Raw genomic sequence first — 25,891 nt, 5'->3', positions numbered from 1 at the left:
GGGTGATAGGAACCAAATTCAAGTCCTGGAAAGAGCAGCAAGTGCTTTTTAACTGCTGAACAGTCCCTCCAGCCCTGGAGTTATTTGATCTGGCTCATGGGCCTGTTAACTTTTTAGCTAAAATTTGGCTTTGTATTAAAGATTTTAGGCATTCAAGACATTTCCCTCCTTGCTGTACTGTCATCTTCTCTGACCCAGAAGTTCTATGGTATAGTAATTAGGAGTCTTTTGAGGCTTAGCTTTGAATTGTGTGAGCTTTGAGCATGGTATACCTTCCAGCTAGTGAAGGGACTTGGCTAGTCAGCCAGCATTTACTTCCTTGGTTTTGTTTTCATGCTCTGTCCATCAACTTAAAATGTGGAAGCTGCTCTTTTTGTAAGAATTCCAGAAATTCTGGCATCACTGAGGGTTTTTTGATCTGAACTCAGGTAAAGTGCATGTTGCACAAGCATGAGATCCTGAGTTCAGTCCCTGAGTCCAGGTAAAAAGCTGGGTTTGGTAGTGCCCTCTTGTAATCACAGCCATGGAGTGGTGGAGACAGATCCCTGGGGCCTGCTGGCTAATCAGGCTAACCTATTTGGCAAGTTCCAGGCCAGTGAGAGAACCTATTTCAAAAAAACAAAACAAGGCGGGACGGTGGTGGCGCACGCCTTTAATTCCAGCACTTGGGAGACAGAGGCAGATGGATCTCTGTGAGTTCGAGGCCAGCCTGGTCTACAAAGTTAGTTAGTTCCAGGACAGCTAGGACTGTTACACAGAGAAACCCCATCTCGAAAAATCAAACAAAACAAAACAAAACACCCCCAAAACCAAAAACACAAAACAAGCCAACAAAATAAAAATAAAACAAAAACAATGGAGAACTATAGAGATTGCATAGTGGTTAAAAACTCTTACTACTCTCCCAGAGAACCTGAGTTCAGTTTTCAACACTCATGTCAGTCAGCTCACAACTGCCTGTAACTCCAGCTCCAGGGGATCTGATACTTTTGCATCCTTGGTTACCAGTATTCATATGAACATACCAATATACACACATATATCTCATTAAAAATAAATGTTGGGGATGGAGGGATAGCTCAGCAGTTCAGAGCACTTACTGCTTTTCTAGAGGACCAGGCTCAATTTACATCACCCACATGGTGGCTCACAACCATCTGTAACTTCAGTTCCAGGGTATCTGATGCCATCTTTTGGCCTCATTGGCCACCAGGTACACAAGTGGTACAGAGACATACATATAGGCAAAACACCCATACACATTAAATTAAAATTTAAAAAAAAATCCTAAAAAACATCAATGGGCTAGGCTTGGTGGTACGTACCTCTAATCCCAGCACTCTGGAGGCAGAGACAGGCAGATGTCCGAGTTTGAGGACAGCCTGGTCTGCACAGTAAATTCCAGAAAGCCAGGCTACATAGAGAGACCTTGTCTTGAACCAAACCAAAACAACAACAAAAACACCAGTGTGGACAGTGCTTGAAGAATTATATCTGAGGTTTCTCTTTGGCTTCCATATATATGTACTCACATGAGAGCACATATACATGCAGTAGTATTAAAGAAGAGTCACAGAGTAAGGTTTTCTATGAAGGCGGAATTGGATTTGGTCTAGGAACCAGATAGAAAGACCTTTCATCACTGGGTGGAGAGAAGGAAGAAAGGTACACATTGGTAAATTGGTATAGTATCTGGCTAATTATTGCTGCCTCTTGAGAGAGGGTGTGGAATGGTATTCCTTCTAGTTTTATAGCCCTTTGAGGATTATGTGCTGTCATTATATTTTCTGCCCATATAGCTGCAAAGTTTCTTTGTTTTTCCTATTATGAAATATATGGTTCTGACAAAATGTTCCTCATAAGTCATAATGGATAGTAAAACTATTGTAAGTGCTCATCTTGACTCAAGTAATACATACAAACACCACTGATGCTCCTTCCTGCACTTTTTCTTTCTTCTGTGATCTTAAAATCTCTCCCTTTCCTTTCTTATACTTTTTCTTTTTAAATTAGATTGTTCATTTTATTTTGTGTGAGTATTTTGTATGTATGTATGTATATATATATATATGTATGTATGTGTACCACATGTGTGCTTAGTGCCTTTGGAAATAAGAATGTTGCAGGTTATTCAGTCACACTGTTAACTCTTGAGTTTGCATTTGTGTTAATTAAATAAAATCAACTTTGAGTCAGGAAGCGGAGCCAACAGCTAGTTGACAAAATAATCAAAGAGAGTCAGAGGGAGTCTGGAAGACAGAGACACACAGGAAATAGTAGGGAGGGACTTTGAGTGTGGCAGTCTTATTGATAAATAGAACTTTAGGCGCAGTTTTTTGCTGGGACCGCTGGCTCCCCAATAAATGCACAGTGATTTAAAGTAATTATAAATACTCAGCTGATAGCTCATGTTTGTTACTAGCTAACTCTTACATTTTAAATTAACCCTTTCTTATCTACCCTCTGCTACATGACAGTACCTTCTTTCAATGTGGTACATTCATCTCGCTTCTCTCTGTGTCTCTTGTGACTCCTGAGACTCCACCCTTCTCCCAGCATCCTCTGTGTCTGGCTGTCCCACTTATACCTCTTGCCTAGCTATTGGCCAGTCAGCTCTTTTAATAAACCAGTCAGAAGGCACCTTGGCAAAGACACATCTTCATAGTGTACAAAAAGATTATTCCATAACACAGAGCGATAGACAAACTACATTTAGTGGCAGCAGCAGGAGGTGTAAAAGTCCCACCAGGTCACTGCCCAAGAAGCAGGCCATGTGGTTGCTGGGAATTGAACTGGTGCTCTTAACCACTGAGCCATCTCTCTAGCCCAGATCCTGCTTTTGTTTTTTAACAAAACTTGTTTATTCCTACTGAATTTGTTAGAACTGCTTTTTTTTTGTACCTTATGATCAATAATTTGCTATATATTTTACAGCTTGTCTTCACTCTAGAACTATTCACTCAATTTATATTAATGTAAGCTATATTTTATTTTTGTTTACTTTCTGTGTATGAATAGATGGATGCTTCAGTTGCTTTTGTTTTTGCTTTTGACAGTTTAAACAGTTCAACTTTAATCACTTTTACATATTTTGATAGGTGAAAGACTTTTTTTCAGGGAACACATTAATCAGTGGTCTACAGCATTGGTTCTCAACCTTCCTAATACTGCAACCCTTTAATACAATTCCTTGTGTTGTAGTGACTCTCAACCATAAAATTATTTTGCTACTACTTCAGTCATGAATTATAATGTGAATGTCTGATATACTGCTCTAAAGGGGTCATGACCCACAGGTTGAGAACCTGTGGTCTATAGCGTTCATCTGTAGTTCATTCTGTAGATAAAAATGTCTAATTTTTAGTATCATTGTATTCATTTATAGCAGTGGGTATTTAGCAGTTCCTCTTTCTACATATTTATAAACTTAATATTATCAGAATGTTGTTGTTGTTATCATGGAAACTGAATCCTGGGCCTTGTTCTTGCTAGGTTAGTGCTCTACTTACCCAGTTTGTCAAACTTTTTTCTAGCAGCTGTACTGAACTATACAGTACATACATGAACTATAATGTACATGTCACAAACGAAATTTAAGTCTTCAAATAAATTAATAGCATATTTGTGCAGCCAGGCAATTATTACCAATCCAGTTTTGGAAAATTCTGTTAACTTCTGAGGTCCCTTTTTATCCTCTGCTTTGTTTTTTAATCTCTGTAAATTTTCCTTTTCCGGACATTTCATATAAAATAAAGACTTAAAAACTTTATTTTATAGCCAGGTATAGTGGTGCACACCTTTAATCCCAACACTTGGGAGGCAGAGGCAGGCAGATTTCTGTGACTTCAAGGAGGCCAGCCTGGTCTACATAGTGAGTTTTAGGATAGTCAGGGCTACATAATAGAGAGACCTCATCTAAAAAAAAACAAAAAAACTTTAAAAAAATTTTATGTTTATGAGTGTTTTACCTGCATGTATGTCTTGTGTAACTCTTATGTGTCTGGTGTCCTTGGAGGCCAGAAGAGGGTGTTAGATATCCTAGAATTGGTGTTAGGACCTACCATGGGGGTGCTCAGAATTGAACTGGGGTTCCCTGGAAGAGCAGCTGGTGCTCTTAACTTCTGAGTCCCTAAAATAAAGACTTTTTGAATATGGAGTCTGTCTTTAAATATAGCTATGGCAAGCAATTTTTTTTTTTTTTTTTTGTGGCGGGTGGTGCTAGAGATTGATCCCAGGGATTCTGCCAGCTGAACCATATCCCCAGAATTCTGTTGGGCTTCTTTTAACTAGCATATTTTGAGGTTTGTCTGTGTTGTAGTGTGTGGTAATGTTTTATAAGTTTCTGCATAGTTGGGTTTTATTTGGGGCTGTTATGCATAATCCTTCTAAATGGTCTGTTTATTTTTACTATATATGCATTGGCATTTTGCCTGCATGTATGTCTGTTTGAGGGTGTCTGATCCCCAGGAACTGGAGTTACAGACAGTTGTGAGCTTTCATATAGGTGCTGGAAATTGAACCTGGTTCCTCTGGAAGAGCAGCCAGTGCTTTTAACTGCTGAGCTATATCTTTAGCCCCATAAATAACCCTTCTATGTATGTTGACATATACATTTATGTAGATATGTTTTCTTTTGAGTAATTAATACCTAGGAGTAGAATAATGCACTGTCTATAAATATATGTATGTGTTTTTTTAACATATATTTACTTATTTTGTGTTTCTTTGCTATAGCATATAGTGAAGGTCAGAGAATAACCTACAGTAGTCCTTTCTTTTCTCCTACTATGTGGGTTCTAGGAGTTGAACTCAGGTTGTCAGTTGTGGCAACAAGCACATTCATCCACTGAGCAATCTAATCTGTTGATCCTACTACACTATCTTAATTACTGAGACTCCAGTATATCTCTAACTGCTTGAATAAGTTCCTTAACTTGTTCTGTTCCAAATGGACCTCTTTCTTCATTTTAAATTAAAAAGGGGCTGGGCATGGTGACACATACCATTAATCCTAGAATTCAAGAGGCGGAGGCATGTGTAGATCTCTGTGAGTTTGAGGCCAGCCTGGTCTAAATAGTGAGTTCTTGGACTGCCAGAGCTACATAGTAAGATCTTGTCTCAAAAACAACACTCCCACAAATCCCCAAAAAAGCCCCAAACAAAAACAAGGACAACAAAACAAACCAAAAAAGCAAAATTACATTTATTTGTTTTATTTGTATGAGTGTGGTGAGGAGGTCAGAAGATAGCTTGTGGAATTATTTTCTTCCACCTTGTAATTCCTGGGGATCAAAGTTGGTAGTCAGGCTTGGGTAGCAAGTGCCGTTACCCACTGAGCCATTTCATCAGCTGGCCCCAGACTGACATTTGTTTTTCTCCACAAAGAGTTCAGTTACCAAGACTAACTCATCTCTTCTCTGGTTACTGGTTTTGTTCAAGTATGAAATCTTTTATTTATTTTTTAATTACTTTACGTGTATGAGTATTTTCCCTGCATATATATATGTCCATCTTATGTGTTCCTGGTGCTTGTGGAGGTCAGAAGAAAGTGTTGGATCTCCTGGAACGGAGATGATGTGAGCCATGACACGGGTGCTGTGAAACAAACCCAGGTTTCTGGAAAGAGCAACAAGTGTTCTTACACCCTAAACCACTTCTCCAGCCCCTCTAGTATGAAATCTTTTTTGTTTCGTGTTTTTGTGATTTGTTTGTTTGTTGGTTTATTTAGATAGGGTTTCTTTGTGTAGTCTTTGTTGTCTTGGAACTGGCTCTATAGACCAGGCTGGCCTCAAACTCATAGAGATGTACCTGCCTCTGCTTCCTGCATGCTAGGATTAAAGACGTGTGCTACCATCTCCTGGCATGTTATGAAATCTTAAAAGAAAAAAAAAAATTGCTTCTTTAATTTCAATAGGATAGTGCTTGTTATAATACTTAGGATGTCTGGTGCCAGGCGGTGGTGGCGTACTCCTTTAATCCCAGCACTTGGGAGGCAGAGCCAGGAGGATCTCTGAGTTCGAGGCCAGCCTGGTCTACAAAGTGAGATCCAGGAAAGACACCAAAACTACACAGAGAAACCCTGTTTCAAAAAAACAAAACAAAACAAAAAAAACAAAAAACAAAAACAAAAAAAAAACTTACGATGTCTGCTACAGGTAATTATTTACACATATTTTAGATATTTCACAGTTGCTGTTCTCCTGTGTGATATGTATTATTCCTATAGTACATTTGAATGGTGAATGATGTTGACTGAGGAATCCTAATGGCTTAGTGTTCTTAAAACCCAAAGATATCTCTAATTTAAACATTATCAATAGGGTAGAATTAGGACTCTGTTCTCCATTTTATTTTGTTACGTGTGTGTGTGTGTGTGTGTGTGTGTGTGTGTGTGTGTGTGTACACGTACGTGTACGTGTGTGTGTGTGTGTGTGTGTGTACCAGATGGCAGCTTGCTGCAGTTGGTTCTCTCCTTCTACCATGTGGGTCCTAGGGATTGAATTCAAGTCTTCAGGTTTAGCAGCAAGAACCTTTACACTGAAACTTCTCGATGGCTCAGGGCTCTGATTTCTAATGTAAAAATTGAGGTCAAGCATGGTAGTATATCTAAAGATATGCTTGAGGGATTGAGGCAGGAGAATCACAAGATCATAGAGTACATATGAGTTTTAGGCCAACCTGAGATACAGTGAGAGCCTGTCTCAAACAAACAAAAATTCTAGCATTAAAATAGACTTTTTTACATTACTTTATATAACTTGTAGATACCTTTTCTTTCAGTAAGCACTTTTCTAGCTTATAAAGTCTTGTCTCCTTTATCAATTAATAATGATTTATGTTTATTTATATGTATCTTGTGTATGTGAATGTGTATACAGGTGTCCATGGAGGCCAGAAAAGGATATCAGATCCTCTGGTGCTGGAGTTATGAGAACTGAGATCCCCTGGAAGAGCAGCATTGTGCTCTTAACAATTAAGCTATCTCTTCAGCCCTTTAGCAGTTTAAGGAACACTTATTTATTCTGAGCTTACCACTGATTTGCTGTTTTTTAATTCTATCTGGTAGGAAGCAGTGGAGAAGTATGAAGAAGTACTGCATAATTTGGAATTTGCCAAGGAGCTTCAGAAAACCTTTTCTGCACTGAGTCAAGATGTGAGTATGTCTTCATTACTTTTCTTAGTACCACTTTAACTACTGACCTTGAAGAATATGCCACTACCTAAAATAGTATTTGCTTATCGTTTATCTGATACCATGCTCTGATAGTATACTGAAGAAGTCTCACTAAGTTGCCTAGGATATCTCTGAACTCACTATACAGACCAGACAAGCCTAAAATTTGTGATTCTCCTGCCTCAGCCGCCTGAGTATCTGGGATTATAGGTGTGTAACACTGTGCCCGGCTCTAGGCTATTTTTAATTTTTTGCTAAATTTAATTAGTTTGGTCTACTTGACTATGAAGAGATTTTTCATACCTTCTTGTTTAGATAGGTAGAAATATATTTGTATATATTTGTTTTCCATCTTCTCAAATCTGCTTTGTCATATTTTAGTTTCTGCTCAGGTTTTTTTCCCCCTCATCTATGATGTTCATTTCTTTTTCTTTTTTTAGATTTATTTATTTCATGTGTATGACTATTGCCTGAATGTATGTTACATATACCATGTGCATACCTGGTGCCCACAGAGGTCAGAAGAGTGTGTCATATCTCTGAGCTGCCATGTGGATGCTGGGAATTGAACTCAGGTCTACTGCAAGAGCAGTGTGTGCTCTTAACTACTGAGCTACCTCTTCTGCCCAAGATTTAAATCTTTTAAAAATAGACGCTAGGTGTCTGTGTGGTTCCACTAGATTGTTTTCAACAGTGTAGTTGGAGATACAGTAGCCCTGTTTTATAGGTTTGGGATCTGAGGCTCATCTCTCCAGTCCTGAGCTTGCCCTCTTGAGTCAAGCCCTCAGGGTGTTTGTCATTACCTTCCTGTTCCCTTTTCTGGTAGGTTTTGGGCTGCTGTTAAACTTTTGTTGTTGTTACTTTTATAGATTGTGGAACATCTTGTTCTTTTATGCTCAGTCTATCTACATTCTCTTAGTTTCATGGGGTGATTTCTGTCCTTAGGCAAAAATCCATTATATTAAGTAATGGCTTAGAAAATAAACTTTCATTAAGTATTGCTGATTGAATTGTTTATGTGTTCTCCTTTCCAAATGATCAACAAAGCAGAAGAAAAAGGTCTAAGGTCTTCTTAGTTCAACATAGATAAGGAAAAGAAAGCTGTTAGTGGCTTTTCATGACATCTGATATGAGCTAGGAGATAGTGTACTTAGTTGACTTGATTTATTTAACAGACACTTGAGTTCCTGTTATGTTTCAGTCTCTGTGCTGGGCAGTGATGTATGGATGAATAACCAAGATATGTCTCTGTCATTATAGATGCAGAAAAATAAGAGAGATACCTAGGGACTGGAGGTGTAGCTCAGTTGTGGTAAAACACTTACATAGCATGTGCATGGCCCTAGGTTTGATTCCCAGCACTGCCAAAAAGTAATAAATACATACATGAATTGCACATATGACTATTTGATGTGACAAATACTTGGCTGGAGGACTTTCAGGTTGGCATAAACCCATAAAACACCTAAACTAATTTTGGGAAATAGGCTAAAGAGAAATATGAAGTGATGATGTGGTATGTATGTATTTATTTGTATTTGTGTGTTGTGTGTGTTCATGTGTATATGTACATGTGTCCATACATGTGCATGTGTGTGGAGACCCAATGTTGACTTTGGGTTTCTTCCTTGATTATTCTCTACTTTATTGAGATAGGGTCTTAATTGAATCCAGAGGTTACCTGTCAGCTAGTTTGGTAGCCAGATTCATCAGGGATCCCATCTTAGCCTTGTGAGTGCTAATGTTACAGGCAGCCACCATGCCTTTCTGGCTTTTAAGTGGATCCTGGGGATCTGAATTCTAATCCTCACACTTGCTCTTGGGCAAGCACTTTCTACACTGAGCCATCTCCCCAGTTCTGTGATGTGGTATATGTGGTTGTGAAGACAATTCAGATAATTATTTGCGTTTCTTGTTTATACTAAGATGAAATGTCTCGGAGAGTTAGAAGTAGCACCTCTATCTTTCATCCATCAGGCAGAAACACAGAATCTGTAGCTTTGGGAAGTGTGACTGGTGCAGTCCATATTTAGGTCTCAGAAAAAGCCTTACTGGGCCTTTCCCATCTTTAGAACACAGCCTGTTCACAAAATCCCTTCCCATTGTCTCTTTTCTCCACTGGTAAGCAAATTTAGTAAGTTACTTCTGTACCCTTAGAAAGGAATCAACTGAATATTTTTTGTGTTTCTTTTTAATCCTCTAATCTCAGTTAGAATTTATGAACATCTGTCTTAGTTAGGGTTTTTGTTGCTGTGAAGAGATACCATGACCACAGCAACTCTTATAAAGGAAACATTAAATTGGGGTGGCTCGCTTACAGTTTCAGAGGTTCAGTCCATTATGGCAGGGAGCATGGCAGTGTGCAGGAGATGTGGTGCTGGAGCTGTCAGTCCTTACATCGTGACTCAGAGGCAACAGGAAGTTGACTGACAGTCACACTTAGAGAAGCTTGAGCAAGAGAAACCTCAAAGCCCAACCCCACAGTGACACACTTCCTCCAACAAGGTCATTCCTAATAGTGCCACTCCCTTTGTGGCCATTTTCTTTCAAACCACAACATCTTTTTAAAATTTCTTTTTGTTTTGCTTCTTTTCTTTATACTTTCCCCCTTATTTTCTTCTTTATCCTTTTCCCTTTCCTTAGTCTTGCTGGGTAGACCAGGCTTGTTTGGAACTCATCATGTAGTAGGGTATGCTAAATTTGTGATTCTGCCTTAGTCTTCTCAGAGCTGAAATCTTAGGCATGCTTCACCATGCCTGGCTGGATATATCATTTATAAACTTTAATATATTGGTACTTGTATCAGTAACCCATTTATTGGAAAAAATCCTGAGTTTTTTTTTCTTTCTTTGCTGTTTTGTTTTAAAAAAAATAACCAATATTATAGAAACATAATCATAAAAGCTGTGTGGGAAAACTATATTTTTCTTAGTGGAAACAGGTACACTATTATTTAAAAAAAATTTAGACTTGTTTTTTATTTTATGTATTTGAGTGTTTTACTTGCATGTATAAGTATGTACCATTGTGTGTGCCTGGTGCTCAGGAAGTTCACAAGAGGGTATCAAGTTTCAAACTGGAGTACCAGGAAGTTGTGATCGACCATGTAGTGTTGGGACTGAACCTGAGTCCTCTGCAAGAACAAATGTTCTTAATCACTGAGCCATCTCTCCAGCCCCTAATTATTATTTTTGAGATAGGGTCTCACTTTGTAGCCTGAGCTTTCTATGGACACCAGACTGGCCTTGAACTCAGAAAAACCTACCTTCCTGTGCCTCCTGAGTGCTGGGATTCAAGGCATGTGTTACCATGCCTAGCAATATACTTTTTATTTAAATGGTATGTACCTTGCTTATATAACATGTTAAGCTTCAAGGTATAGTTATGAACTGGGCAGATCCCAGCACTCAGGAGGCAGAGGCAGGTGAATCTCTGAGTTTGAGGCCATCCTGCTCTACAGAGTGAGTTACAGGACAGCCAGGGCTACACAGAGAAACTCTGTCTTGAAAAAAAAAAAAAAGGTTAAAGAAAAGTTGGCAAGATTGCTATGTTAGGGGTTGGTAGGTTGATGGGGTGAGCTAGAGGGAAGGATTAGGAGATAGCTATGACTAAGGTTCATGTTGTATTATACATGAATGGAATTTTCAAAACAAAAAATTGAAGAAAAATCCCTAATTCAGTTAAAAACTTTAATGGTGGAAGTGGGGGGCACAACACATTTGCTGTGAGTATTTTTAAGAAAAGGTTGAATTTTTTGTCCCAAATACCTGTGGTTAGAAGTGTTTGGTTTTTGGAATAATTAATTACACATATAAAATGAACTATCTTGGGGATGAGACTTAATTCTAAATATGAAGTTCACTTATATTTAACATAGCCTGAGGGTAATTTTATACACTACTTTTAGTGTACTTCTGTATTTAATTTTATATTTATTTATTTTGCGTGTGTGTGTGTGTGTGTGTGTGTGTGTGTGTGTGTGTGTGTGTGTTTTGGGTGGTGGTGGTGGTGTGTACATGCCATAGCACATGTGGAGATCAGGGGGCCACTCGTGCTGCTGTTATACGGAGTCCAGGATTGAACTCAGGGAGGCAGGCTTGGAGGCAAGTGCCTTTAACCACTGAGCCATCTCCCTAACTCAGTGTGCCTACATTTTTTACTTTCCATTTGTATTTTCACATTGGTACTCAAGTTCAGATTTGTATTTTCACATTGGTACTCAAGTTCAGATTTCCTCTCCTCTGTGTAGCCCTGGCTGTACTGAAACTCACTTTGTAGACCAGACTGGTCTCAAACTCACAGAGCTCTACCTGCCTATGCTTCCCAAGTGCTACAATAAAAGGTATGCACCACCACATACAGCCTCTATTCAGTTTTTCAGTTCCAAAATGTATCATCTAATCCCAGGTATTTGGGGTTAGATTGTGTTATATATGAATTGCTAACATGAGTGATTGAGATATATGAACCTGCATTTGTTTTAACAGCTACTGAAAGCGCAGAAAAAGGCCCAGAGAAGGGAGCACATGCTAAAACTTGAGGCTGAGAAGAAAAAGCTTCGAACTATACTTCAAGTTCAATATGTGTTACAGAACTTGACACAAGAACATGTACAAAAAGACTTCAAAGGGGGCTTGAATGGTGCGATGTATTTGCCTTCAAAAGAACTTGACTACCTCATTAAATTCTGGAAACTGATCTGCCCTGAAAGAAATGGAAGTTTGAGGTAAGTCAGTCAGTGACATGATTTTCCTGAAATAGAACTTGTAGCACTTTTAGCTTTTCTATTATAGGCAGTTAGGAATTAACTAAGAAAATGTTAATTTGATTCAATATGGAGAACTTAGATATGTTTGATAGATCATTCAGGAATTCAGTAAATTTGAATGTTCTCATTAACATTGTCTTTAGTATAACACTGATTTTAAAAATAATGCTTGGCCAGGTGTGGTGAGACCTTCTCTCAAAAACAAAACAAAAAAAAGCAAAAGAGCTTGATCATTGTCTTAACCCTGTGCAGATATTAACTGTGATACTAGTTATAAATGAACTGATAATATAAAACTGCAAAATTGAGGCTACCTAATATTTCCTTCCCCAGTTAGCTACTATTTTTGTATTAGAATATATCAGCTAACAGACAGATCTTTATGCTTTTGCTTTGTTAAATATGGACTGGTCCAACTCAGTTAGCTATGAAAACAGAGTTCAGCTCCTCCTAAAAATCAGCTTTGTGTAGGGAAGAAGCTGGATAACACTCAGGGTACCCTGAGAGCTGCATGCCTCTCTCCCTGCTGTGCTCTGTTCCATCCTCACCTATTGGTTGCCTGCTGGTTGCTGCCTTCTCACTGCAGTTGGTTCAAGGAATGGAGCTTTTTTCCTGTTGAAAAATAAGCTGCCCTCTGTAAAGTGAAGTTAAGTGAAGCTTTGAGTGTTTCCATTTTATTTTTATTTCTGAGACACATTTGATAACTAATGATACTACACTGGTAGCTTAAACTCTTGGTCTATTTTTTGGTAGTTGTATTTGGTAAAATCTTTTTTTATTCATTTTAAGGAAGACATTTATTTTTGATAAATATATGTAAAATTCAATATTTTGCTCCAAATAGTAAAAGGGTTAAATTAGCATATTTGACTATTGATGGATTATATTTCATATGTACATTGTACAGCTCTTCATGTATATGTGTATGTCTAAAGCCACTCTGTTCTGCTGCTGCTTTTCCTTGTCAGTGTTGAAGACCAGATGGAGCAGTCATCCTTGTACTTTTGGGACCTTTTGGAAGGTAGTGAGAAAGCAGTGGTAGGAACGACATGTGAGTTTTCTCTACTCTGGACTTAGGCAGTAAATAGTAAACTTTTTGTCTAGAAGTTCAGTATGATATTGAGAGTCTAAACTGTGTCAGTCCATCAGAATTTACATGTCTGACAATGCTGTATTCCTTGGAAGAATAATCCCTTTATTTATATTAAAAGAAGCTATTGTATATGCCTGTTTACTGAAAGGCAATGAACAAAATTTTCAAGTGACAACCCATATGATCTGGGAACAAAAGTGAAGTACTAGATCTCGTTTCAATACTAGCTTAATCATTTTGGAGTTTAGTTTCCTGTTCTGAATAGTGGTACATGGTCTATTTGAGAACTTTAAATCCCTACATTGTTAATATAAGGCTTAATTTAGTAGGTCATTGTAAGAAATGACAAGTGGTTTGTTTAGTCTTTGACTAATGGGAGGCAGAGGCAGGAGGATCATTACCAGTTTGAGGCCAGCCTGATCTACACAGTGAGTTCTAAGCCAGTCAAATGACCACATTCAAATTGCCAGCCATGAAATACGAAGTACATAGCTTAGGATCATGAAAACTCCCTATAAGCTAGTAAATATTTCCATCCTTAGTTAATTTCTTCCTCTTTAGAAAATATCCAAGTCTAGGGCCTGGGATATGGTTTAGTAAAGTGCTTGCTGTATAAGCATGAAACCTGAGTTTGATCTCCCGATACCTATATTAACAACAACAACTGGGCATGCAATGGCTGAAATCCCATCACTGGAGGATCCTTGGAGCTTGCCGCCCAGCCAGTCTAGCTGAATCATCAAACTCCAGGTTTAATGAGAGAGTGATTGAAGAAGACTCCTGATATTGACCAATAGCCACATGCACATGTAACCACACACAAGTACATAAACCTACAGAAAAGGAAGCCCATGTATGTATAATTATCAAGATTTGTAACTCTGTTTAAATCTTAAACTACAGGTGGAAATTTATATTTTTGATCCAGGCATGGTAGAATGCACTCTAGTCCCAGTCAATCAGGAGGCTGAGAATTCATGACCAGCCTGAACATCATGGCAAATCCTGTCTTGGAAAATACAAAACAAAAACTAAGAAGAAAGTGTTTTGGAAAAGGGTTTTTGGCACTTCCTCATAAAATTAAGTATATGCTTATTATATAGCCAAATAGTTACATGTCTGTAACTCAACAGAAATGAAAACAAGTATGCACATAAGTACCTGTATACAATGTTTATACTGTTTATTCATAGTAGTTCTTGATTAGAGTCAGTGTAGATGCACAGCAGTAAATTGATAAACAAAATATGATCTTTTCATCCAGTAGAATTTTAGCAGTTAAGAAATGTCTGGGTCTGGTAGTCCATGCCTGTAATCCCTTGGGAGGCAGAGGCAGGAGGATCATTACCAGTTTGAGGCCAGCCTGATCTACACAGTAAGTTCTAAGCCAGCTGGAGCTACATAGTGAAAGCTTATTTCAGAAAAAAACAAACCAAAACCAAAACAAACAGCAAAGCCAAAAAACCATTAATACATGCAAGAGCATGGATGAATCTCAGAGTAATTATGCTCAGTGAAAGAAGCCAGACAATATATGAAAATATATATTGTATGACTTTATTTATATGGAATTCTAGAAAAGGTCACTAAGTTGCTAGGGGAGGGGACTAATTTGGGAGGGCCTTGGGGGGTGGGTGTTAAAAATGCTTTGAAATTGTGGTTCTTTTGTTGGTAGCATGATTTTGTATCTGTTAAAGCTATGAATTTGAAACAGGTGAAAAATTTTGTTTATAAGTAATACCTCAAAGATGACTGAAATATAGCCATGGTGGTACATACTTGTAATCTCAGAATTCAGGAGGCCGAGACAGGAGAATTGCTGTGAGTTTGAGGCCAGTTTAGGCTACAAAATGAGAACCTGTTTAAAAGGAAAAAAAAAAAAAGCCAATTAAAAAGAGAGAATCAGGCTGGATGGTGGTGGTGCATACATTTAATCCCAGCACTCAGGAGGCAGAGTCTGGCAGATCTCTTGAGTTTGAGGCCAACCTGGTCTACAGAGTGATCCAGGATAGCTAGGATTACACAGAGAAACACTGTCTAGAAAAAAAGCCAAAAACAAACAAACAAAAAAAGAAAAGAGAACGAATCAGAGTTACAGTATTCCATTGAATAATAGGCACACACTATGGATGTTCTGCCTGGTTTGGAATAGGGTTTTATTGTACATGTAAAATAAAATATATGCAACTTTAACATTACTTTTACAATTTTTTTAAAAACTGTAGTACCAGTTTGTTAGGAATGACATACAGCATAACTTGAGTGAAATCTTCATGAAAGAATTTTGTAATTTAAAAATACTTAAGCCAGTTCTCGTAGCTCAGGCCTGTAATCCCAGCCCATGGAGGGTAGAGGGGCTAAAGCAGGAGAAGAGCCAGTTTAGACTGCCTGGCTTATTTAGTGAGACCTGGGTTCCACTTAATCAACCAAATAGAACAACAGCAAAACCAGGGGTGTCCAAGATAAGGTTTCCTGTTGGTTATGATGGAGGAACTAGCTTTTATTTCCGCAGATCCTTAATTAATGGTCAACACAGAGTAGTGGCTAGTTATAATATCTTGGAGACAGATGGAAAAAATGTCTCAGTCAGGGAATATGTGACTTGTCATGCTCTTTGATTAGGTTCGTTGATATTTAGTTATTTTTCAATTGGTAAAAATAGAGACCCAGAGAAACTTCAGTAATTTGTTAAATATCTAGTCTTATCTTTACTGTTTGTACTGATTCAGCATAAGTGTAAAGATGAATTACTCTTTATTTTCATGGCACAGACAGTTCCAAGTGTTCCCCATCCACTCTTGTGATGGTTGACTGTAAGCAGGATAACATTGAGATTCTTATTCTCCATAATTTTCAATGAACTCTTAGATTATATGCTAACTAAATCTTAATCACTCTTTCTTAGACAAACATTTGAAAGATCTGCTGTCTAAACTGCTGAACTCAGGCTATTTTGAAAATGTCCCAGTTCTCAAAAGTTCTAAGGAAAAAGAGGAAGAAATGCTAATGCAATCAGAAAAGAAGAAACAGTTACCGACAACTGAATCTATCAAAGAGTCAGGTTTGTTGTAATCTTTTAAGTTCTTTAGCTTTTTATTTTATTTTATTTTAATTTTATGAGACAGGGTATAACTATGTAGCCTGGGTTGGCTGGACTTACTTTGTAAAGTAGGCTGGTCTTGAACTTGGATGATTGTCCTTCCTCTACCTTCTGAGTGCTGAAATTAATAGGTTTGGAGCAGGACTCCTGTTTTGTTTTGTTTTTAAATTTTTGCTTAGCATACAAAGAAATGGGTTACACTATGCCATTTTCATTTTTATACATCTATCATAATACTTTGTTCCTAATAACTCTTGTACTCCCTCTTGGTGGTGCCTTTCTGCTTTCATGTCATACATTCCATTATAGAAGTTGCATTTCTTACTGCATTTTAGGACCATCATCTTGAAATGATTTAGTTTGTTGGATTCTGTATGAATGGAGGTTTTTATTTGTTGTAAGATAAGCCTAGGTTTATTTCGGAGCCAGCTGACGAGTCGACTAGGGTAGCTGAATAGGGTGTGAGGCTGAGGAAAAAACAGAGACAGAAGAATAGATGGAGACAGAAAATCAGTGCTGGGAGGACTTCCGGTCAATACCAAGCAAGCCCTGAGTTTGTTTCACAGCAAGCAAGCTTTGAACTCTTTTGGGTTAGAATGGACTTCAGCTTCAAGCTGAGTCACTGTGGGCTCCCACAGGTTTAGAAAACAGATTACTAGGGTTTGGAGAGATTGCTCAGTGGTTAAGAGTATGTACTGCTCCTGTAGAGGATTCACGTTTGATTCCTAGCAGCCTGGTTGGGGAACTTACAACTGCCTGTAACTTCAGCTCCAGGGGAATCCAATGCCCTCTTCTGGCCTCTTTTGGAACTGCACTTTGACACACAAATATACACAAAAATTAAAAATAAAATGTTAAAAAGAGATAAAACAGATTGCTGTAATTTACAGTTTAACTTCTTTTTGTTTGGTTGAGACAAGGTTTTCTGTAGTAAGGGCTGTCCTGAGCTCTTGTTCTATTTTTCAAGTGCTGAGGTTTTTGTTATTCTATTTGGTTGGTTAAGTGAAACCCAGGTCTCACTAAATAGCCCAGGCAGTCTAAACTGGCTCTTCTCCTGCTTTAGCCCCTCTACCCTCCATGGGCTGGGATTACAGGCCTGAGCTACCAGAACTGGCTTAAGTATTTTTAAATTACAAAATTCCTTCATGAAGATTTCACTCAAGTTATGCTGTATGTCATTCCTAACAAACTGGTACTACAGTTTTTAAAAAATTGTAAAAGTAATGTTAAAGTTGCATATATTTTATTTTACATGTACAATAAAACCCTATTCCAAACCAGGCAGAACATCCATAGTGTGTGCCTATTATTCATTGGAATATTATAACTCTGACTCAAACTCTGTTTGAGGACAGCCTGGAGTACAAAGTGAGTTCCTAGACAACCAGGGCTACACAGAGAAACCCTGGCTCAAAAAAAAAAAAAAAAAAAACCAAAGGAAACTTGACTTCAATAAATATCTCATGAAATACTAGCTTCAATTACAATTATCCTTAGAATCTATTCTCTTTTTTCTTTCCTTTTTGTGTTGAGGATCAAACCTCAGGCCTCAGTACATACTGTGCAAGTACTCTACCACTGAGCTACAAACCTCAGGCCCTCCACATCCTTATGACCAATAAACAATAGTTGGAATAGTCCTGCTGTGGTGATATTGTGTCCCTCAGTATATTGTGCACTGTAATAAACTTATCTGGGGTCAGGACAGAACAGCCACTAGATATAGAGGCCAGAAAATGGTAGCACACGTACTTTTAATCCTATCACTTGAGAGGCAGAGATCCATCCAGATCTCTGAGTTCAAGGCCACACTGGAAACAGCCAGGCATGGTGACTTATATCTTTAATCCCAGGAACTTATGGCAGGAAGCAGAAAGATATATAAAGTGAGGACCAGGAACTAGAGGCTTTTAAGCATTTAGGCTTTTGAGCAGTTCAACAGAGATCCATTAGGATGAGGACTCAGGCTTCCAGTTTGAGGAGACCCGATTGGCTGAGAAGTTGGTGAAATGAGGTTAGCTGTAGCTTGTTCTCCTTTCAGAATTCACCCCAATACCTGGCTCTGGGTATTTTTTTTTTATATTAATAAGACCTTTTAAGATTCATGTTACAGTCCTGCTATGAATATATTTAATTTTATTAATTCTTTGTTCTTCTGAGTCCTTTGAAATTCATTACTGGAATGAATTACAGCTATAATCAGGCTAAAAACTTAGAATTTGTATTTATTTATAATTCTTTTATCTTCTCAGAATCTCCTGTGGAACTTGTACAGCCAGAGATACAACCGCAGGAGGTGAGAAGTGATCAGGTTCTTTGCTGAAGTTGTTTACAGTTTTCATCTCTTACTGTGGCTTTAGAGTCTGAGGTTTGGGCAGACAGACTGAACTTGAATCCTGCCTTGCAGCTTAGTGTCTGGCTGGATTGTTCTCATCTATGGAGTGAAGACTAGAATGATATCTGGTGTAACTGTGAAGGCTAAAAGGGGCTAGTCTGGTACATAGTAACTTCTTTAGCATTAGCTATTGCTGTTTTAAATCCTTACGTTAGATTTTAAGGATGTATAGAATTTTGTTACCGGATTTACATTAATAGCAGAAGAGAGTGTTTACTCTTTTTAAGTGACATTGAAATTTGTGGAAGCTGAAAAGAATTGGAGAAACAGATGCACAATATAATAGATCTGTAAGGGAAATAGAGAAAACCTGGGAACTGAGGAGACATACAGCTAAACAGTGTAATTTTCTGTAATTGAACTATCCTGGCTGTGACTTTTAAAGGAGGGTAACAGATGTGTGGAAAGACCCTCGGACTAGCAAAGACAAAATTGCTTTGGTAAAGGGACTACATAAAGTGATTGTGGTACTATAACGTGTAGTTCCTTCTCTTTTGAAGTGTCAAAGTTTACATTTCTGTTAAATGAGGAAGAAAGAGTAGATATGGAAATAGTCCAGTTTCTTCAAATAGGGTAAGGAAAGACTTTCATGTCACTTACTTTCATGTGAGACTGATAGACGTAGGAATACTAATAGAGTTAAACATTACATTCAAAGTCTATGCATTTGAAGCCTGAAGCACATTGTTTATTTCTCTGGCTTAGTTTCTTAACAGACGCTATATGACAGAAGTAAATTATTCAAGAAAACAAGAAAATGCGGAACGATCTTGGGAAGCAGATTATGCTAGAAAACCAAATCTCCTCAAATGCTGGAATATGCTTCCTGAACCAGATGGTCAAGAGAAGAAGCAGGAGTCCTTGGAGCCTTGGGAGTCTTCTGTTAAGTCCCAGGAGGTATCAAAGCCTGTGGTTTCCTTAGATCAGGGGAATCTCAGGTCAACATTGCAGGAAGAGCAGAAGCAGCAGGTTTCTATGATACCTGTCAGTCAGCGGAAGTCAGAAACCCCTAAGTCCAAAGTGGGCAGCCCTCAAAAAGAGCAAAACATACAGGAAACACCAAAGCCATGGGTGGTTCAGCCACAGAAAGAACAAGATCCAAAGAAGCTACCTCCTGGATCCTGGACAGTATCTGTGCAGAGTGAACAGAGCGGCAGCAAGTCCTGGACCACTCCTATGTGCAGAGAACAGGATTCAACGAAGCCTGGAACTCCGATGTCCTGGGAAAACAACGCTGAGAACCAGAAACACTCCTTAGCACCACAGTCACAGATTTCTCTAAAGTCCTGGGGAGCAGCTTCGGCAGGCCTGTTACCAAATGACCAGCTCATGCCCAGGAAGTTGAATGTAGAACCCAAAGATGTGAGTAGATTTCTATATCTGCCTCATCCTGTTGATGATAAATCTCTCTCAGGATGTGAGGTTTGTAAGGAATGATCTTTGTCTAATCTCAGCTAGTATTGCTTGTTCTTAAATTATAAATTATTTAATATTGCTTATGAAGCAAACGTGTCATCACTTTGTTTATTAAAGACTTAACTCCCAAGGCTCTCCACCCCAGCTTGGTAGTTGACCTTTAACCACCTGCTGTTCAGCTAGGAACTTTCTGATCAAGGCTTTGGTAATCTAATAGTATGAAGAATCATTTTGTTTGGAGAAGTCAAAACATTGCGTTTTATAAATAAACAAAACTACCTTTCAGTGCTGCCTTATAGAAAGAGAATTTTAGAGTAATTTGTCTTTTTTTTTTTCTTTTTTTCTTTTCTTCTTTTTTGACATAGGGTTTCTCTGTGTAACATCCCTGGCTGTCCTGGAACTTGTTTTGTAAACCAGGCTGGTCTTGAACTCACAGGTCCACTTGCCTCCAGAGTACTGGGATTAAAGGTGTATGCCACCACACCTGGATTTTGTTTTTGTTTTTGAGACAAGATCTCATTATGAAGCTCTGGCTGGCTTGGAACTCATTATGTAGACCAGTCTGGCTTTAAACTCAGAGATAAAAACAAAAACAAAAACAAAAACAAAACAAAACAAAAAAAAAACCCCAAAACCAAAACACTCAGAGATCCACTGCCTCCTCAGTGCTGGCATTGGAGGTATGTGCCACTACTCCTGGCTTTTTCTTTTTCTTTTCTTTTCTTCTCTTCAAGTGCTAATATTTTATCTTATTCCTGCCCTTGTAGAAGATTGACAGCCACACTTCATTAATTTATAATATCTAGTAGTAATTCTATGATTGCTGTTTTCCAAATGCATATTAAAAACCCCATTTTATTATCCCAATAAAGCAGTAAGACAACAGAACTCTAATTTGAGAGTTTGAGGCCAGCCTGGTCTATACATAGCAAGTTCCATGCCAGTTAGTGCTACATAGTGAAAGCTTGTCTTAAAACAAACAACCCCCCCCAAAAAAAACAAAAACCCAGAAAACCAAAAAAGCCCACAAGTCCCCCCTAATTTGTAAATCTGCTGGGTATTTGAACCTTTACCATAGCAGAATGTTGATCTCATGATTTTTGTTGAATGATACCAAAAACCAAGGCTGTTTAGTTATAAAAGGCCAAACATACTGAATTTGCTTTTATGGCACAGGTACCATTATGTTAAAGTTTTAGGCTCTTTCAGTAACTAAGATGGCACTCATTTCTCTATGAACAGCTGATCTTAGCTATAAAAATATGGCTAAAGACTGGAGAGATGGCTCAGTGGTTAAGAGCACTCACTGGCTGTTCTTCCTGAGGAGACTGTGATTTGATTCCCAGCACCCTTATGGCAGCTACAACACCTGTAATTCCAGTTCTGGCTATCTGATGCCTTCTAGCCTCTGCAGGTACCAAGCACATAAATGGTACACACACACACACTTGCACAGAGACAAAACATCCACACACATAAAGTTAAAAAAAAAAAGCGACAACTGTAAATGTTAATTAGGGTAAATTCAAGGTGTCTACCAATTTATCATGAGAGCCTCTAAGCAGCAGCAGCAGCAGCCTCCAAGAGTATACTTTTTTTTTAAAGATTTATTTATTTATTATGATTTATTTATTTATTATGTATACAGTGTTCTGCCTGCATATATGCTTGCAGGCCAGAAGAGGGCGCCAGAGCTCATTACAGATGGTTGTGAGCCACTATGTGGTTGCTGGGAATTGAACTCAGGACCTTTGGAAGAACAAGCAGTGCTCTTAACCTCTGAGCCATCTCTCCAGCCCTAAGAGTATACTTTTTAAGTTAAATATAATAAAGTATTTCCTCAATCCTATTGTGTGCATATTGCAAATGGATATTTGTATGTGGATTGTATATATATTGTATATGGATAGATATGTATTTATAAATCTTTTAATGACTCTGAAATCATATGTGTCTTAAAAATGGGATGCATATTTAATAGCAATTTTTGCCTTGATGAGAAGCTGGTATGTGACTTCTTTTTTTTTTTTTTTTTTTTGGTTTTTCGAGACAAGGTTTCTCTGTGTAGCTTTGCGCCTTTCCTGGAACTCACTCTGTAGCCTAGGCTTGCCTCGAATTCACAGAGATCCGCCTGGCTCTGCCTCCCAAGTGCTGGGATTAAAGGTGTGCGCCACCACCGCCCGGCTCGTCAGTAACTTCTTATCACAGAGAGCAAATAGTAATAACTATCTATAATGAAACACTTTTAAAAGAAGGCCCTTTAAGAAAGAGAATGCTTCATTTTTTAGAAAGATTTTCATTAAAGTTGATTCGAAAGGGGAAAACAAATGAATTGGAAAATGGATTTATGTAAGAATTCTTACTGTGTTAAGTCTAATAAATAGTATTTACGTTTGATTTCTGAAGATGTAATAGTAAAGTAAGCTTCCTGATTGAGACTCACACTTGGTGGGTTTGTCTTGTAGGTGCCTAAGTCCGTGCCTAAGTCTGTGCCTCAGCCTATAGACTCTTCCTCTGCCTTTCCAAAGGATCCCCTGTTGAGGAAAGAAAAGCTGCAGGACCTCATGACCCAGATTCAAGGAACTTGTAACTTTATGCAAGTATGAGCTGTTTTGTTTTATTTTTTTTTAGAGTAGTTTTAATTCTTTGATAATTTCTTACATGTATAGTATATCTTGATCATATCCAGTTCAAGTTCCCCCTTCCCATTGTCTCTTGTAGCCCTTAATACTTCCCAGTCTCCCCTTCATATTCTCATCCTCTTTTTAAAAATAAACCACAGCATTTAGTTAGTGCTGCCTGCATGTGTGTGAGTGTGGGACCATTTACCCATTTACTAGAGAAAAAGCAATCTAGCAGTCACGAGAAAAGTGATGTGTTCCCTCCACCCAGCACCTCCAGCAGCTATCAGTTGCTGATAACTCCAGCTAGGGGTAGAGCCTCATAAATCCCTTAATCATCTGTGTTGGGATATTGACTAGCTTGAATTTCTGTAGGTCACCATAGCTTCTGTGAGTTCATGAGTGCAAGAGCTTTGTCATGTCCAGAAGAGAGCGTTTCATGGCTCTCCTCCCCATCTTCTGTGCTTACCTCTGGGCTATTCCTTGAGCTTTGAAGGAGTTGATTTATATATGTCCCATTTAGAGCTGAGTGTTCAATAACTGACCAGTTAGGAGTCTCTGCATTGACTGCTGCCCACTGCAAAAGGCTTCTCTGACCAAGGTTGAAGGTAGTATTAAACTGTGGGTATAAACATAGGTATTTAGAAGGTACTTTGATAATAAGCTCATTTAGCAAAACAATAGTAGGCTGTCTACCTAAGGCCACTCCTCTCTGCAACCCTAAGTAAGTCATGGTCATATGACAAGGTTTACAGTACCAGAGATGAATTTCCTCCTATGGATGGTCATAAAATTCAATTAGGAAATGGTTGGTTACTCCCATAACTTTTATGCCACACATTTTATCTAGATCTATTTTAAAAATGAATCTTAAGTAATACTTGTGGAACTAGTAACTTTTATATGAAACATTGTGGTTAAATTGCTAAGAATCTAGATCCCATTGTGCAGAGTGATGTCCTGTTTCTGTAGTTTTCTAGCTATCGGGGCAAGTTACTCTACTTTCTGCCATGCTATTTATTTGTTTATTTATTTTAGTGCAAAAGACATAGTAGCCTTCACTTTTAAAGTTTATGTGAAGAAATTAATTAAATGTATCAGAAGCATCATGTTTTTAAGTGTAGGGCTGCTGTGAGTCATTGGTAGTTGCCCTAAGACTGGGAACCTGTTTGCTGCTCGGTCTGTCAGGTCCCACTATCTAAAAAATTATGAGACACTCATCACCTGCCTTTAAAGATATAGAAGATGGGAACTTGGGTTAAATCAATAGTTAAATGTTAAATTGTATAAATGACTTTTTTCACTTTAAGATGGGGTCTGACTGTGTAGCCTTGCTAGCCTGGTACTCAGAATGTAGACCAGGCTGGCATTGAATTCATAGAGATCAGCCTGCTTCTGCCTCCCAGATGTTGGGATTAAAGGCCTGTACCACCAGTGCATCATGAAAGACTGTGTTTAGTTAAATAGTGTGACATAGACTTTTAGAGAATTTCAGAACAGCATTATATTACTGAGGCCTGACTACTCAAGTAAACAAAGCAAATGTAAATAAAGGATGTAGGTCTTGAGCTTTGGATTTAGGCCTGGGTGTAAACACCAGTCCTGTTTCTTGCCAGCTGCATAACTCCAGTCAGATTCTTTAATTTCCAGCCCTAGTCTGCAAAGTGAAAGATAATTTGAAGATAAATGAAAGAACTAGGATGCTTCCTGAACATTTCTAGCTTAAGTAAGCACAGTCTGGGAGGGTTTCTTGAGAGAACCCTGATACACAGATTTGAGAAGAGAACAGTTTCTCATCATAAAATGTTTATCAGCATGAAGTAGTGAGTGGTTGAGATAAAAATAAACAGACTTTCTAATTTTTGAGGTATAATAAGGATTTAAGTTCAAATTAGACTAGACTAACATTTTATGCTTAAAACTCACTTCAGGAGTGCATTTCTAAGTTGGCCTTAGAGTCCTGTTCTAGTTTTAATACTTGACCCAACCTTGAGGTTTGACAGTAACTTTAGGGTTTAGTTTTGATTCTTTAAGTTCTTATTTAAGAATATTTGTTAATATCACAAGGTAGAGCTGGGCAATGGTGGCACATGCCTTTAATTCCAGCACTCCGGAGGCAGAGGCAGGTGGATCTCTGTGAGTTCTAGGACAGTCATAGCTGTTACACAGAGAAACCCTGTCTCAAAAAACCAAAACAAATAAACAACAGCAACAACAACAAAAAAGCCAAAAACAAAACCACAAGGTAGGAATTTGCTAGATGCCTGCACCTTTAGTAAAAGTTGTGGTCAATACAGTGAGCTACTTAATCACTTTAAATGAATCATCTGTGTTTCTTCTCACTATTTAAAAATCTCATTTTTAGGAGTCTGTTTTAGATTTTGACAAACCCTCAAGTGCAATTCCATCGTCACAGCCGCCTTCAGCTTCTCCAGGTAACCCAGTAGGAGAATAATAATTCTAAAGACTTAAAACAAACAGCTTTATAGCTAACAGTTATTTATTTAGTGTTTTTTTTTTTTTTTTTTTTTTTTACAAATCATTCATTCCAGGTAGCTTAAGTGTTTGTTAATTTATTCTGATTGTATCCATCAGTCAGTAGAGTTGCATAGGGATAAATTATCATTAGGACATAAGTATACTTCAGGAACATGTTTACATTTGTTAGAGAAAAGTCCTCAGATGGGCAAGTAGAAATGCTTAATAATTGGTTTAACAATTTTTCATGTTCTTTCTGGGGTGATTTCTGACTAGAACCTACTTGACCTTTGAACTGTGAATCTAGTGTGGAGCTTTTTGGGTCCTGTTATTTAGAACAGTGAATACCATGATATCTAATGATGGAACCTGAATCTAAAACTGGTGTGATGCCTCAAAGCTTAGGCCTCTGGCTCCATGCTAATTTCTCTCAGATAAGGAATGACATGATCAAGCCATAGTCCAACTGTGGTAAGCATTGAACACCTGCTAAAGACTGATGCTGTAATGCTGGGTGAAACAAACAGGATAGTTAACAGAAGTGATTCATATTAATGAGAGAAACCAAATTGAAAACTATGTAATTGTAAAAAGTGTATTAATATGTATAACCACAGGGGAAAAATCTAAACAAATAGATGACCAGCTAAGACTTACTATGAAGATTATCTGTATCAGTTAGTGACAACTCATAATGTCTTAGTCTTTGTCTTCTGGATTATTACCCCCAGTAATTTTTTGAAAGTCATAGTTCTTTTCTTTTGGAAGCTTTGAAATGCTGCTTTTAACCATATAACCTTAAGACATCACCATGAGAGATGGCTCAGTAGTTAAGAACATGTATTG

General features: G+C 38.1%; 1 protein-coding gene across 5 annotated transcripts in view; it reads left to right on the top strand.

The window, feature by feature from the left end:
- Caprin2 (caprin family member 2) overlaps positions 1-25,891 on the top strand; it is a 47,303-nt gene that overhangs the window by 5,799 nt on the left and 15,613 nt on the right. For 4 of the 5 annotated variants that reach the window (XM_059256415.1, XM_059256416.1, XM_059256418.1 and 1 more), the window contains 8 exons: positions 7,067-7,153; positions 11,662-11,900; positions 12,911-12,993; positions 15,941-16,096; positions 18,388-18,431; positions 19,236-19,892; positions 22,412-22,546; positions 24,933-25,002. In XM_059256415.1, coding sequence (XP_059112398.1) covers positions 7,067-7,153; positions 11,662-11,900; positions 12,911-12,993; positions 15,941-16,096; positions 18,388-18,431; positions 19,236-19,892; positions 22,412-22,546; positions 24,933-25,002 — 1,471 coding nt within the window. Of the gene's footprint in view, positions 1-7,066; positions 7,154-11,661; positions 11,901-12,910; positions 12,994-14,024; positions 14,411-15,940; positions 16,097-18,387; positions 18,432-19,235; positions 19,893-22,411; positions 22,547-24,932; positions 25,003-25,891 lie in introns of those variants that run through there. The other variant, XM_059256419.1, reaches the window with a different exon arrangement.

This window comes from Peromyscus eremicus, chromosome 3 (genome assembly GCF_949786415.1).
Source record: "Peromyscus eremicus chromosome 3, PerEre_H2_v1, whole genome shotgun sequence".
In the NCBI taxonomy this organism is placed as follows: Eukaryota; Metazoa; Chordata; class Mammalia; order Rodentia; family Cricetidae; genus Peromyscus; species Peromyscus eremicus.
This window is presented reverse-complemented; position numbering and strand designations above follow the sequence as displayed.